The sequence below is a fragment of the Psammomys obesus genome, unplaced genomic scaffold (genome assembly GCF_907164565.1).
Source record: "Psammomys obesus unplaced genomic scaffold, mPsaObe1.curated_primary_1811, whole genome shotgun sequence".
Taxonomy (NCBI): domain Eukaryota; kingdom Metazoa; phylum Chordata; class Mammalia; order Rodentia; family Muridae; genus Psammomys; species Psammomys obesus.
In genome coordinates this window covers 49,070,523-49,083,993 of record NW_026585895.1, presented here as the reverse complement: position 1 = coordinate 49,083,993, position 13,471 = coordinate 49,070,523, and the positions used below count along the sequence as shown (strand labels likewise).

Sequence of the window (13,471 nt, the reverse complement as noted above, 5' to 3'; positions counted from 1 at the left end):
TTTGTATAGCTTGGGATAAATTGCCAAAGACATTGAAAGATTGTGAGTCAGTGAGGACGGTGTATGCCTCAGTTCTCTTGCAGTACAGCTCTCTACAAGCACTGTGGAAGAATGCCCATCGTCATGATGTCTCACCCACACTCCTGCTGGTGTCCAGAAAAGTCTGCCAGTTTGAAGAGTTGGCATGCTTTGATTCCCAGCAAGGCTTCACACACTTCCACATCCAGTGATGGCTTTCGTTTCCGTGAGTTGTTACTCACAGGCTTTGTTCGTTTTTTTCTCCATAGTGAGGATTTATCTTTCAGCTGCTGTTGCTGTGTAAGAGTCCTATGTTAAATCTTCTACCAGGGACCGGGCAGCTGCAGATAAGAGCACTATTATGCTTGCAGAGGACCCCAGTTTGGTTCCCATACCCCCATCAGGTGGCTCACAACTACTTGTAACTCCAGCTTCAGGGGATCCGACACCTACCTCTGGCCCCCTCTAGCCATCTTGTGGCCCCCATTGGCTTCTGCACTCAGTACATGCATCTGCACTCAGATACACACACATACATACACATAATTAAAAATAAAAACCTTTCTTTAAAAAGAACTCCTCTACCAGACAGTTCTACAGTAATGCTGCAGAAGCTGCTGTGCCAGGCATCACTCACCCAGCTTGCTGAATCAGTCAAGCTCTCCTTTCCTGGTAAACCATGCTCTCCAGGACTCTGCATGGGGGTTGCTGGCCCCTGCCCATGCAGCTCCCGACTGAAGGCTGGTGTGTCTGCTTGCCAGCCTATGTGTCTCAGACCATATGACCTATTGCAGTTGTTTGACTATAAAACTAACAAAACACCAACATGGAAAGTAGTTGTTTTTATGAATTTAGGATAAGCATTTATTCCTGAAAAAATTGCTACAGAATTAGGGAGAAGAAAACTTGCAGTGACCCGAATGGACCATGTGCCTTAGAAAGATTCTGCAGTGGAGTTCAGCTCTGGTCCAGGTGGAACTCAAACAGGAGATGATTTTTAGGTTCTAATGATAGCACTTACCTCCCAAGGACAGTCCTTGGTCGGGACTAGCAAAACACTAAGTGGAGAAAGTGTCACATGTTAATAGAAAGTGATTCAGGGGGCTGAAGAAATGGTTCAGTGAGTGGAGAGCACTTGCTGTGAAAGCAAGAAGACTTGAGTTTACACTTTCATCACCCATGGAAAGGTCAGGCATGGCTGCATGTGCCCCAGACCCCAGTGTTGTGGGGTGGAGATGAGTGGATCCTAGGAGTTTCCTGGCCGGCCAGCCTATTCAAAATAGAGAGCTTTCACGTTCAGTGAGAGGCCCTGCCTCCAGACATGAGGTGGGGCACACTAGAGGAAGACACACAACATGCTTCACTGGCACAAGCCCGTGCCCGAATATACTTTCGATTTTAGTGCACACACAGTGGCCCCAAGCCTTAAACTTTTCATGCTACTCCACTAGAATGCACAGTTTGCATGTCTTGTGTGTTAGTTTAAATTTTTTTAAAAGCAAAAGCAAAAATAATTCTCTCCCTAACCAGCCTTTCTGGTCAACTCTTTAGTTAGCCCCAGACTAGCACCAGGAGTGTTTAGAAAGCTTGCAGAGAGCAGGCCTGGCCTGGGATTTCTCTGTCCCCCGCACCTGCATGAGGTGAAGTGACTGAGCATGGTGACAGTCACCTGTAGAGAAGTGGCTCTTGACAGCAGACTTCTGTAAGATCTAAAATTGAAAGGGCTGTGTCACTGATGTTGGCTCTTGCAAAGACATCCTTCAGACATGTCTATTTCCCCTCCCCCTTCTCCTTCTCTCCTTCATTTTTTGAGACAGGGTCTCACTCTGCAACACTTACTAGCCTGGAACTCGCTATATAGCCTAGGATGACCTCAAACTCACTCCATGACCCAGGCTAGCCTTGAATTTGAGGCACTCTTCCTGTCTCCCTAATGCTGGACTTACAGGTGACCCACTACATTTGGCTTTGCAGCACTTTGTTATTATTTTAGGTGAATGCAGTGAGGCCCGTCTACAAGATGGGTATTACTGCCCAAGAAAATGATGTTTTAGGGGCAGCAGCGGTGGGTAGCCTGACAAATCCATGTGGAGCTATGGTAACTGTTAGCGTTTATGTGGGGCTCATTTGTAAGTCTTCCACTCTTCTCAAGTCCAGTCTCTTGTACAAGTTTGATTTCTCACCGTGATTTCACTTACATGGATTTGGGGCTTCAGTCCATACCCTGTGCTGCCCTGCATGGCACCCCCACTGCCACACCTTCTAGAGGAGATTGGCCTGTTGAGAGAAGCCCTTCTGCAAGTTGTTATCACAAAGGTGTTTTAGACAGTTCAAGGGAAGAAAGAGCAAAGAATGGAAAGCTGCCTGTGAAGCAGTGCCCATCCTTCGGGTAAGCGCTGTTGATCAACTCCAGCCTCGGACACTGAGCGGAGGCTTTTTTATTTCAGAACACAAGAGACTGTTTGTTAGGGCCTTCATGGATTAAAAAATGTGTAAAGATGACTGTTTCTGAGTGGGAAGGGGAGGGGAAAGCTGACAGGAAGGTGGAGAGTGAGTCTCCTATAGGGAACAGTTGTTTTGAGGCAGAAATGCAAAGACAGTTTGAAGTAAAGGGTGGAAATCATAAAAACCAGCTCTTGCCCAGCACAGAGAGGCCTGGGATATAAACACTTGGTTATTTATATCAACATTGATATATTTAAGTGTTTTAGGCTAGCTGTGGTGACACAGGCCTGCCACCCAGCACATGGGAGGATGAATCAGGAGTTTAAGGCTAGCCTGGGTTCCATGAAACCTTGTCTCAAAAAGCAAAAGGAAAAAAGAAAAAAGTGCTTTAAAGAATGTATAGTCCATATTGTAGGCAGGGGCAGACTGTAGATATGTTTAGATATGGGTTATGTTTATTTCTGAGTAAATTCATATTGGGTTAATGAATTTTATTACATTGACTTGGGGGGATGTGTCTGTATGTGTGCATATACCGTGATGTGTATAGAGGTCAAAACGAGTGCATTTAAAGGCTTAACCTATTTCAGAATAGGAATGCTTTAGTTTCTTTTCTGTTGCTGTGACAAAGCACCACGAACAAGGCAACTCATAAAGAAAATGTTTAATTTGGGACTCATGGCTCTAGAGGGTTAGAACCCATGACCATAATGATGAGCCATGGGGCAGCAGGCATATCACTAGGGCGATAGCTGAGAGTTCACACCCCGATCTGGAAGTAGGAGGCAGAGTTAACTGGGAATGGCATGAACTTTTGAAACCTTAAATGAGGCCACACCTCCTAATCTTCCCCAAACAGTTCCATTAATGGGGGCCAGACCAAGCATTCAAATATGTGAATGTATGGGGACCGTTCTTACGCAAACCATAATAAGGAGTTATCAGTCAAAATGAAAATATTTAGTGCTTTCTGTAATACTTGATAAAGACACCTAAAAAATTTAATACATAGAATATATAGATGTTAAACACTGGGTTCAGCTCAGGTCTCCTAAGTTCTCTCCAAGTTTCATTTGCCTTTGCCTTCTTGTCTTGCAGAAGCCCTACAGAGGCCAGTGGGATCTGACTTTGAGCCCCAGGGTCTCAGCGAAGCAGCTCGATGGAACTCCAAGGAAAACCTTCTTGCCGGGCCTAGTGAAAATGACCCCAACCTTTTTGTGGCACTCTATGATTTTGTGGCCAGTGGAGATAACACTCTCAGCATCACTAAAGGTAAAGGGGAGAGGGCAAGGGTATGGCTTGACTAGTCTGCCCTTTGCTCCCTGAGAGGGCAGCATTATATAGTTGGGGAGCAGAGAGGCCTACAGAGCACAGTGCTCACCCTTACGGGGCTCCAGATCAGCATCGTTCCCATGTTCCTACAGAAGGGGACACCTGGACGACAGCTGGAAACATGGGGCTTTGCTATTGTTTTTAATTTCCCAAGCAAAAGCACTTTTCCCTAAAAAGTTTCCTTTCAATAGGAACAAAACTCTTGAGTGAACTTGTATAACTTAGATGCTGAGGCAGAGTTGTCCCCTGTGCACTTGTGACCAACAGGGAAATAAGATGTGCTGAAGAAAGCTTAGAAAGAAGAAAGCCCGTTGTCAAAATTGATAAGTCTGATTGCTTCTTTTCTCTAAGGTGAAAAGCTCCGCGTCTTAGGTTATAATCACAATGGGGAATGGTGTGAAGCCCAAACGAAAAATGGCCAAGGATGGGTCCCAAGCAACTACATCACCCCTGTCAACAGCCTGGAGAAACATTCCTGGTATCACGGGCCAGTATCCCGAAATGCCGCTGAGTATCTGCTGAGCAGCGGGATCAACGGCAGCTTCTTGGTGCGCGAGAGTGAAAGTAGTCCGGGCCAGAGGTCCATCTCGCTGCGGTATGAAGGGAGGGTGTACCACTACAGGATCAACACAGCCTCTGATGGCAAGGTGGGTCACCACCCTGATGGGGACCAGAGTGAGCTGATGGGCGGTGGGGCCACACAGGGGAATGGAGATGCTAGCCCAGGCCTCTGAATTATGGCAGCAAGGCTCGATCAAGGTATCTCAAGAAGGGTGTGGTAGCTTATGCCTGTAATCCCAGAAGGAAGCCTAGACACAAGGATCAGGACTTCAAAGCTATCCTTGCCTACATAGTAAGTTTAAGGCCAACCTGGGCTACATGAAGATTCTGTTTCAAGCAAACCAGATAATGTCTCAGGAATATTCCAAATAGACCGCAGGAGTTTCCATTAGCTTCAAGAAAGACTGTGGGTGTCAGCCTGTGTCAGCTGATATCACAGGTCCCTGGGCTTGGTCTATAGGATTCTCCAGAACCCACAGGGATACTCTTGGGTCTCAGACATAAATTCTTACCTTAAGGCTCTTCCTTTTTGTAAATTCTTTTTGTTTGTTTTTTGTTCTTTTTGAGACAGTCTCATGTAGCCCTGGCTGTCCTGGACTCATTCTATAAACCAGGCTGGTCTCAAACTCACAGAGATCCACCTGCCTCCGCCTCCCAAGTGCTGGGAGTAAAGGTGTGTGCCACTGTGCCAAGCCCCTATTGAAAATTCCTTTAGTGACAATGATTGATCTTTGGTGAAATTCTGTCAGAAGTCACTAATCAAGTGTAAAGCTGCAGGCCCCAGTAACAGCGCCTCCTTGGCTTTTACCCTGTGTTCTTCCTGTGTAAGGTACATGCCCCGAGCTTTTAACAAAGGTCACACCACAGTATACCAGTTGATCTCCAATCACAAAGTGTAGTTTTGTGAAAAAATTGGCATATGTTATTTTGTGATCTTTACATAAACATTGTTCCTTAAATGTCCACAAAGAGTAGGGAAACCCACAGTTACTGTGGGCCTAATCTGCACTAGTATTGTGTAATTCCTCTCTTCAACCTCACCTCTGCCCTACACGGTAATGATGTCATCTGCATTTTTGCATCAGTAAGAGGGAGACTTAGAGGGATAAGGCTTCTAGTCCAAGATTTTCACATGGGGAGTAATTGGTGAGGCCAGGCTGTGGTCCCCCTTTCCACTTCATCAGGCTATGTTAAAGGACAGCATGATTGGCAGATGGCATGCACTTCTGTCTCAGTCACTGTTCTAATGCTGTGAAGAGACACCACGGCCAAGGCAACTCTTCTAAAAGGAAACCTTTAATTGGGGGCTTGCTTACAGTTTTAGAGGCTTAGTCCATTATCATGGCAGGGAGCATGGTGGCATGCAGGCATGGTATTGGAGAGTAGCTGAGAGCTATATCCTGATCCATAGGTTCAAATAGAGAGGCTAGGCTTGGCACAGGCTTTTGAAACCTCAAAGCCTTCCCTTTGTGACATACTTCTTTCAACTGGGCCAATCTTCTTAACCCTTCTAATCATTTCAAATAGTGCCACTCCCCAGTGACCAAGCATACAACTATATGAGCTTGTGGGGACCATTCTCATTCAAACCACCATAGCATCTAAGCTGTGGGGGGGAGGGGCCGTGATCTGGCTTCATGGTATGGCACTTGCATTCATATGAACATCTGTTGTATCTGCAGAACTACAGTTAATGCCTTTTACACACACACACACACATACACACATTTTGTTTGTTTGGTTGTTGGTTTTGAGAGAGGATCTTGCTGTGTAGTGGCTGCCTTGCCTAGAACTCAGTATGTAGCCCAGGCTGGCCTTAAACTTATGGCTACATTCCTGCTTCTGCCTCCTGAATGCTGGGATTAAAGTGTGCACTGCCACACACTGCTTTGTTTTTATTTATATGGAATGTATGTGCATGATTTCAAATAACAAACTAATTACAGTAAAAACTATTTCTGCCCCTCAGTGGCTCTTGCCCACCATTGCCAGTTCCTTCTAGACTTACCCAGTATATCTCAGGATGCAGGTGATGCACTGTTGCACCTTGCCTTCTCCATGCGACAAGGTGTTTTGTTGTGTTTCACAGTGGCACATGGAGACTTGCCCTCTGTCAGTGTTCTGGCGTGGCTCACATCTGTAATCCCAGTGCTTGGGAAGATGAGGCAGGAAGATTGCCGAGTTTGACAGGAGTCAGTGTGACATAGTGAGCTACAGTGTGACACTGTAGCAACAAAGCAAATGTCTGGGATCTGTTACATTTGTTTTTATGTACTAAGGTATAAGCTTGGGCAACATAATGACCAAACCACGCAGAGGATATATGCCCTTTAAAGCTGGTGTCTGGGTTTCTAAGCCACCCTCTACTTGTTCCAATCTGCTTTCACAGACAGCTGGTGAAAGTTCTTAACTACATTTCCCTCATCAGACCATAGGCCATCTTGCTTATTCTGATTGTTGAAGAACCTGCCTCAGTACACATGTGCCATTCTTACTCCATTTATTAAATTTATCTTTCTCCTGCTTAGAGAAGTATGTACGCCACACTTTCAGGTGTGTGGAGGCCTATGGATCCTCAGTTCCCCTTGAGGATTCTAGCGTGAGACTGAATACCTAGCTGCTCTTCAGTCCTTGAGTCAGTGTCCGGTGGGCTGGCACCCTTGTGATCTTTTCAGCATTTTCCCAGATGGCCACACATTCATTTGTACATATGAGCATGCATACAGCCCCATCCTGGAACTTGCTATGTGGACCAGGCTGGCCTGCCCCTGCCTCCAGAGCACAGGGACCAAAGTCATGCACTACCACGCCTGTCCATATGCCTCTCTGATTTCCTCCTTTTTGAGTGTTCACATGTTCTTGCCTGTCTGGGGACATCTGTAGTGCAGCACTGTGGTTCTGTGCAGCTGGTCTGTTGTTATACTTTTTTCGACACTGACCAGATGCCTGACCCAAAGAGATCTGCAGGAGGAAAGGGGGTTGTGTGTGTGTTTTGGCTAGTCTCAGTGGGGCAGGCATGGCAGGGGATGGGTGGTGCTGCCTGCTCCCATCCCAGAAAATCAAGAAGCAGAAAATGTGGGATGCAGTTGGCTTTCTCCACCCCCTTTTATTCAGTCCAGGACACTAGCCCATGGGACGTGCTGCTCACATTGACTGGGGATGCTTTTCCCCATCTAGTCTACTCTGGAAATTCCTTTACACAGCACTCAAAGCTGTGCTTCATCAATGAGTGCCCTAGGTGTTTCCTAGTTCAGGCAGGCTAACCATGCAACATGCTGTTTGAGCCGGGCTGCTGCAGCTGTGACTCTGTAGAGCTAGGTCTTTATGCTCTAGAGTGGACTCCAGGGTGGTGGCCCTTTGAAAGAGCCTTCAGGCTGCAGAGTGCCTCTTCCCTGGGAGGTGGGTTTCTGGAGCTGACAACTTGCTCCCATCTGTTTTCTTTTTGCGGAACAAGCCAGGCTGCTTCAGGATAACCACTGAGGTCCACACTGAGCAATCCCATGCCATACTGTCTTGTGCCCAGAGTCCTTTAGTCAACAGCCTCAGAATGGTGTGGCCAGGTGTGGTCTAAGGGAAAGGTCTAGCTTGTGCTTATCTAAGTACTGCTCAGAGTAGGGTGAGGTTAGACCCCTCTGTCTAAAGGCTGCTGTGTGCTTGCCCTCTGCCCCTCCCTGGAAGAGGTTCTTCCATTGGCTGTCCAGGCACCTAGAGACTTCTCAGGCCTTGATGAGGCTTCTGTCAGCAGAGGATACATTCAAGACAGTTTTATTGGGTGGAATCATATCCCCAGAGTGAGGGGCATGCGTCAGGATGGGTGGGATGGTGGGGCTCAGTACTGAAGAACACTTCCCACATAGCTTGGCTTTGATGCAATCCTCTCTGATTACTAAAGGGAACATTTAAGAATGCTAGGAGGGACAGACTGGGGTTGATAAAGCTTATATTTTATTTCCAAATCAGCCCATCCTCAGCCAATAGCTGGGTATAGGAGCTTCCTCTGTAGGGCCCAGAGGATCTCTGTCTCTACCCTCCTGGCTCCTGTTTAGCTCTCTCTTGGTGTGCTGTGCTTTGCCAAAGCACTTTTGTCTAGGCCTCCTTCTAGGTGATTCTGCCTCTGTTGCCTTTTGTTCTTACTCCTGCAAGCATAGCCATTCATCCCCACAGTTCCCAAGACCCCTGAAACCCTTTCCTCTTCTTGAAGTTTCCTAGCATACATTGTTTTCATGGTCAGCAGTGACAGGCTGGGGTTGACAGAAATGGAACCCAGGCAGGAAGTGTTGGCTCCAGGGCCTCATGGTTATCTGGGCTTTGCCTTCCCCTGGAGTGGAACAGTGATGCTGCCATTCTTTTGGGAGAAGCTTCAGCAGGGCAGGAACTTCAGGGCCTTTGCCTCCCAGCTGTAAGCAGCTCTGAAGACCCCAGCTCAGTCCTAAAGCATGGATGGCATGGACCTGTGCCATGACCCCAGGGAGAACCAGTATGGGGGTTTCTTCAAGAACAGGAAGAGGGAGAGCCCTGGGTGGACACAGTATATGTTTATGGAACAAGCGCAGCACAGAACAGGTCACTCATAGAACTTACTTCATCTGCTTCTCTGAGCACACCATGAATTCCCAGCGCTCATCCTGATTATCACCAAAGATCTACTCAAAAATTAGAATGATCAGAAGGCTACCAGAGTGGACAATGTGACCCTGGGAACACAACTGGGAGTGGAGCCACACTGTACTGGAGGGCACCTGGCCATAATAGTAATATTTAGTGAATGTTGGTGTGTACATTTTAGGTTGGCAAATGAACTCAGTCATAGCTTTCTGAGGAGTGGCAGAGACTGGGAGCTGTCCCCCAAACCCTACAGAGTATACTGTGTCTGTGACCAGCACTGAGGAGAGGGCTGTGGGCAGCAATGTGTGGGTACCAAGCTAATGGTGGGCTGCTGCGGTGCCACCCTACCCACTCTACTAGCTCATGTCCCGCTCTTAGCACACTGGGGCCCTCCTCAGAGCAGTTCACACAGGCCCTCCTCAGTGCTCCAAGGTGAGAGAGGGGCCTCAGCCTGGAGAGTCCTGACACAGCTTCTTACAGGGAGACCACAGGAATGTTTCTAGGCAAATCTTGGATGTTTTGGACTTTTTTTTTTTTTTTTTTTTTTAATAGCAGCTACAAATTTGGCCTGCCTGTGTTTTAAAAATGTGTTTATATCCTCTCAACAACCAGAAAAGAGAGCATAGATCTGTTACTGGATCCTTGCTACCTCTTGTGACTATCTCCTTTTAAAGTGTGTTAATGATCAAATATTAATACTGTAAGCTACAGAAAATAATTGTGTCTGCATTTTATTGCCACAATGAAATAATCTGCAGCAACTAATTCACAGTAACACTTTTATTTAGCTCTTGGTGTGGAAAGCTGAAAACTGAAGCAGCATAGTACAGACTGTTAAAGGCCCCAGTCCAATAGCAGTGGATTGGTGGCGTGGTCAGCTGAGTGAACTCAGCCCAGGAACAGAGTTCTTATCTGAGTAGGGGGAGGGGCCAGGCTGGGCCTTCCTAACCACCCTCTGAGCGCACGCTGATGCAGGAGAGCTCTCGGCTCCCAAGGCCTTACACACCTCCTGAGACCGCACCTTTTAAAGCTTCCCCACCTCACCACACTGCTGCCTGGAGACCAAGGGAATATGCACACTGTAGTGACCGCCGTGTCCAGCATAATGAACAACCAAAGGTCTTGTGCCTGCTATGTATGTTTCAGGCTCTCTCTCTCTCTCTCTCTCTCTCTCCCCTCCCACTCTCTCTCCCCCTCCCTCTCCCTCTCCCTCTCCTTCCCTCTCTCCTATGCTGTCTCACCTAGTATCAGCACTCAGCCAGGCTCCCTCCCCACCATGAGTTTGCTGCTGGAGCAAGTCAGGGCGCTCAGTGACAGTTCCGTGTAGTTGTGAGCGTGGAGCAGTCCCCTCCCACAGCACTGCAGCAGCAGGAAACAAAGATAGCTGCACCTCCCACCCTGTGCTTCCTCCCCTTGGCTGTGTCTGCTGGAGAGCTCTACAGAGTGATCCCTGGGAGGCCTTCAGCACTGTGGTTCTCAGAAAAGCCTTAGAGTACTCCTGTCTCAGGGTCTTCCTGGGTCCCATCTTAGAAAAGGCTGTGCTGTCTTCTGGCCTGCAAGGTGCTGACAGAAACATGGCTGGGTGTGGAGCCATGCTGTCCATTAACCCTGGTGGTTGCTTCACATCGGGCAGTCAGGGAAAACATTTAAATTGGAGGGTGGGGTCTAGAGAGATGGCTCTTCAGGGTTGAAAGCACTGGCTGCCGCTCTTCCAAAGGCTCCCATTTCCATTCCCAGCACCTACATGGTGGCTCACAACTGCTCTTTGAAACTCTAGTTCCAGGAAATCTGAGACCTTTTCCTGGCCTCTGAGAGTACCAGGCATGCACATAGTGTCCATACATACATACATACATACAACTACCCATACACATAAAACAAAAATAACAAAAAAATTTAATGAAAAGCAATAAATTGTAGGTTAAGGGGGGGATGCTGGGTGGGGTTTCAGCAGAGGCAGGTGCAAGTGCCCTTAGGCTTTTGAGTGTCTCTGTCAGTAAGTTCTACCCCAGCTCCTCCACATGAGAAAAAGGTGCTGTGGGTGACTAAATAGGGTGCAGGGCCTTTTCCTGGGGGTTTTGCTCTGTGAATGAGGCTGTTCCCTATCTTCCTCAGCTCTACGTCTCCTCGGAGAGCCGCTTCAACACTCTGGCTGAGTTAGTTCACCATCATTCCACGGTGGCTGATGGGCTCATCACCACGCTCCACTACCCTGCTCCCAAGCGCAACAAGCCCACCATCTACGGCGTGTCCCCCAACTATGACAAGTGGGAAATGGAGCGCACAGATATCACCATGAAGCACAAGTTGGGTGGAGGCCAGTACGGGGAGGTGTACGAGGGTGTGTGGAAGAAGTACAGCCTGACCGTGGCCGTGAAGACCTTGAAGGTGGGTTTGGGGCGTGGTCGAAGGGTGAGGGTAGGTGTCTGCTGTGGTGTCAGCGGTGCCCAGGCCTCCTGGGAATTGTGTCTTTCGAGCCTAATCATCTTCCATCTGCAGCTGGGTAGATGGTGAGCACTGACCAGTGTTGAAGGTCGGGAAGGACTTGTTAGCGGAACTTGTTAGCGGAAGCTTGTTCTGTAGCAGAATTCTGTCAAAGCCTGCTCAGATGACTTGGAAGCCACTTCTTTAAGAGAGTAAGAGAAGGAAGCACAGGGGCTGGGTTGGAAAGGAAGAATCATGAAAGATGAGTCCTCTGTGGACCTCTGTGGGCTGATAGAAAAGGCAAGTGTGTAGTGTCCTGCCTGGCATGCTCCAGTCCTCTCCCACAGGTCAGGCTTCCACAAACAGAAATAAGTCCTGCCTGGACCGGTGCCCAGAAGCACTTGTCACTGGGCTATGCTCTTCCTTCAATCGCAGGGACCCACCCTCTCCACTGACCAGTCATGTTTTCCTATGGTTGCTCTGTGCGTGGTTAAGGTGCCTTCTTCCCGGCCTCTGCATGACACGAGCTTGTCCCGTGGTGAGAGTATCCCCTAGTGTTGAGCTATATTGCTTGTTTGTGCGTGTTTTGACAGATTCTAATGAGGCCTGTGAATAGTAGTCAAGAAAGAGCTGAATTGCTGTCCACTGCTGGGGACACAGGTCTGAGTGCACACTTTCGTCTAGCTTAGCCAGGCAGTGCGTCTGACAGCCCGACTCCTCCTCTAAAAGGCAGAAAAATAGAAGCTGGAACTTGTGGTTGCCATAAGTAACTGTTTAGAGCAAGACTGCATTCCTTAACTCCAGAATGAAAAGCAGCTTTCCAATCATCGTATCCAATAGCTCCCCTTCCTTTGGCCCTGTGGCAGTGCTGGAGGAAGAGAAACATAGGTGGGATTGCCTGGAGTACTTTTAGGACGTTTTCACATTCAGCTCTTTTAATTTGTCAGCAGGCTCAGGCCTGGGTGGCCCACATCAGATGAGAAATGGACACAATACCGAGGGTGGCAGCACAGTGGGTCAGGGCAGTGTCAGGCTCTCTCTCCATACAAGGAGGAGGCATTGTGGCTGCACTGAGTAGGAGAGTGTGAACCACGGCCGTGGGGAGGTCAGAGGCCAGAGAGACACCTAGGTCTTTGAGGGTCAGGAAGCTGCAGGTGAGGAGCAGGGGCGCTTGAGAGCAGGCGCTCAGGGCAAACCTGATGCCATCAGTTTTGCAGAGGACGAGGGGAGAGCACTAATGATCTGTTCAGTACAGCAGGCCACACTGGCTTGGAGGGCCAGGCACCACCGACAGGGATTTACAAACACAACAAGGAAGAGGGAAACCATGGGGTACCAAGAGGCAACAAGGGAAGGCTTGTTTGAGGACATTCAAAAGAGAGAACAGACTTAGCAGGTAAATGTACTTGATGCTGAGCCTAACAGCTTGAGGTTGCTCCCTTAAACCCACGTGATGAAAGGAGAGAACCAATTCCCAAAAGACTCCGCAGACTTGTCTTCTAACCTCCACACATGCACCATGACACATGCGCTTCATACACAATAAACAATAACTTTAAAACCAAACATTTAAAAAGAGGTGAAGGTTGCATAGCTGGGAGGCCGCATCCATGGGCAGTGCTGCAACTCTTCACAGTAGAAGGTATTCCAGTGGGGGATCTGTTCTGTTCCTTTCTGTTAAGACCTTACTCAGGAAGTGGGCTAGGGAGAGGGCTCAGCTGTAAAGAGCATTGTCTGCTCCTCAGAGGTCCCGAGTTCAATTCCCGGCAACCACATGATGGCTCACAATCTTCTATACTGGGATTGATGCCCTCTTCTGGCCTGCAGGTGTACATGCAGATAGAGCACTCATAACATAAAATAAATAAATCTTAAAAAAAAAAAAAAAGAATAAAAAAAAAAAAAGACCTCAGCAAGTTTCCAATAAGGCCTTATTAGCATGTGTACCATGGTTGGTGAAGAGTGACCACGTCTGTTGGGTGGGTAGATGGCAGTACTCACCATGCATGGCACCTGCTGGGAAAAAAGGCAGTGCACCCATTGTGGAGGTATATTAACTCAAGACACTGCTAAATTAACCACCCCC

General features: G+C 48.0%; 1 protein-coding gene across 3 annotated transcripts in view; it reads left to right on the top strand.

Moving 5' to 3' along the window:
* Abl1 (ABL proto-oncogene 1, non-receptor tyrosine kinase) overlaps positions 1-13,471 on the top strand; it is a 114,544-nt gene that overhangs the window by 82,518 nt on the left and 18,555 nt on the right. For all 3 annotated transcript variants that reach the window (XM_055599913.1, XM_055599911.1, XM_055599912.1), the window contains exons 2-4: positions 3,562-3,735; positions 4,147-4,442; positions 11,077-11,349. In XM_055599913.1, coding sequence (XP_055455888.1) covers positions 3,562-3,735; positions 4,147-4,442; positions 11,077-11,349 — 743 coding nt within the window. The remainder of the gene's footprint in view (positions 1-3,561; positions 3,736-4,146; positions 4,443-11,076; positions 11,350-13,471) is intronic.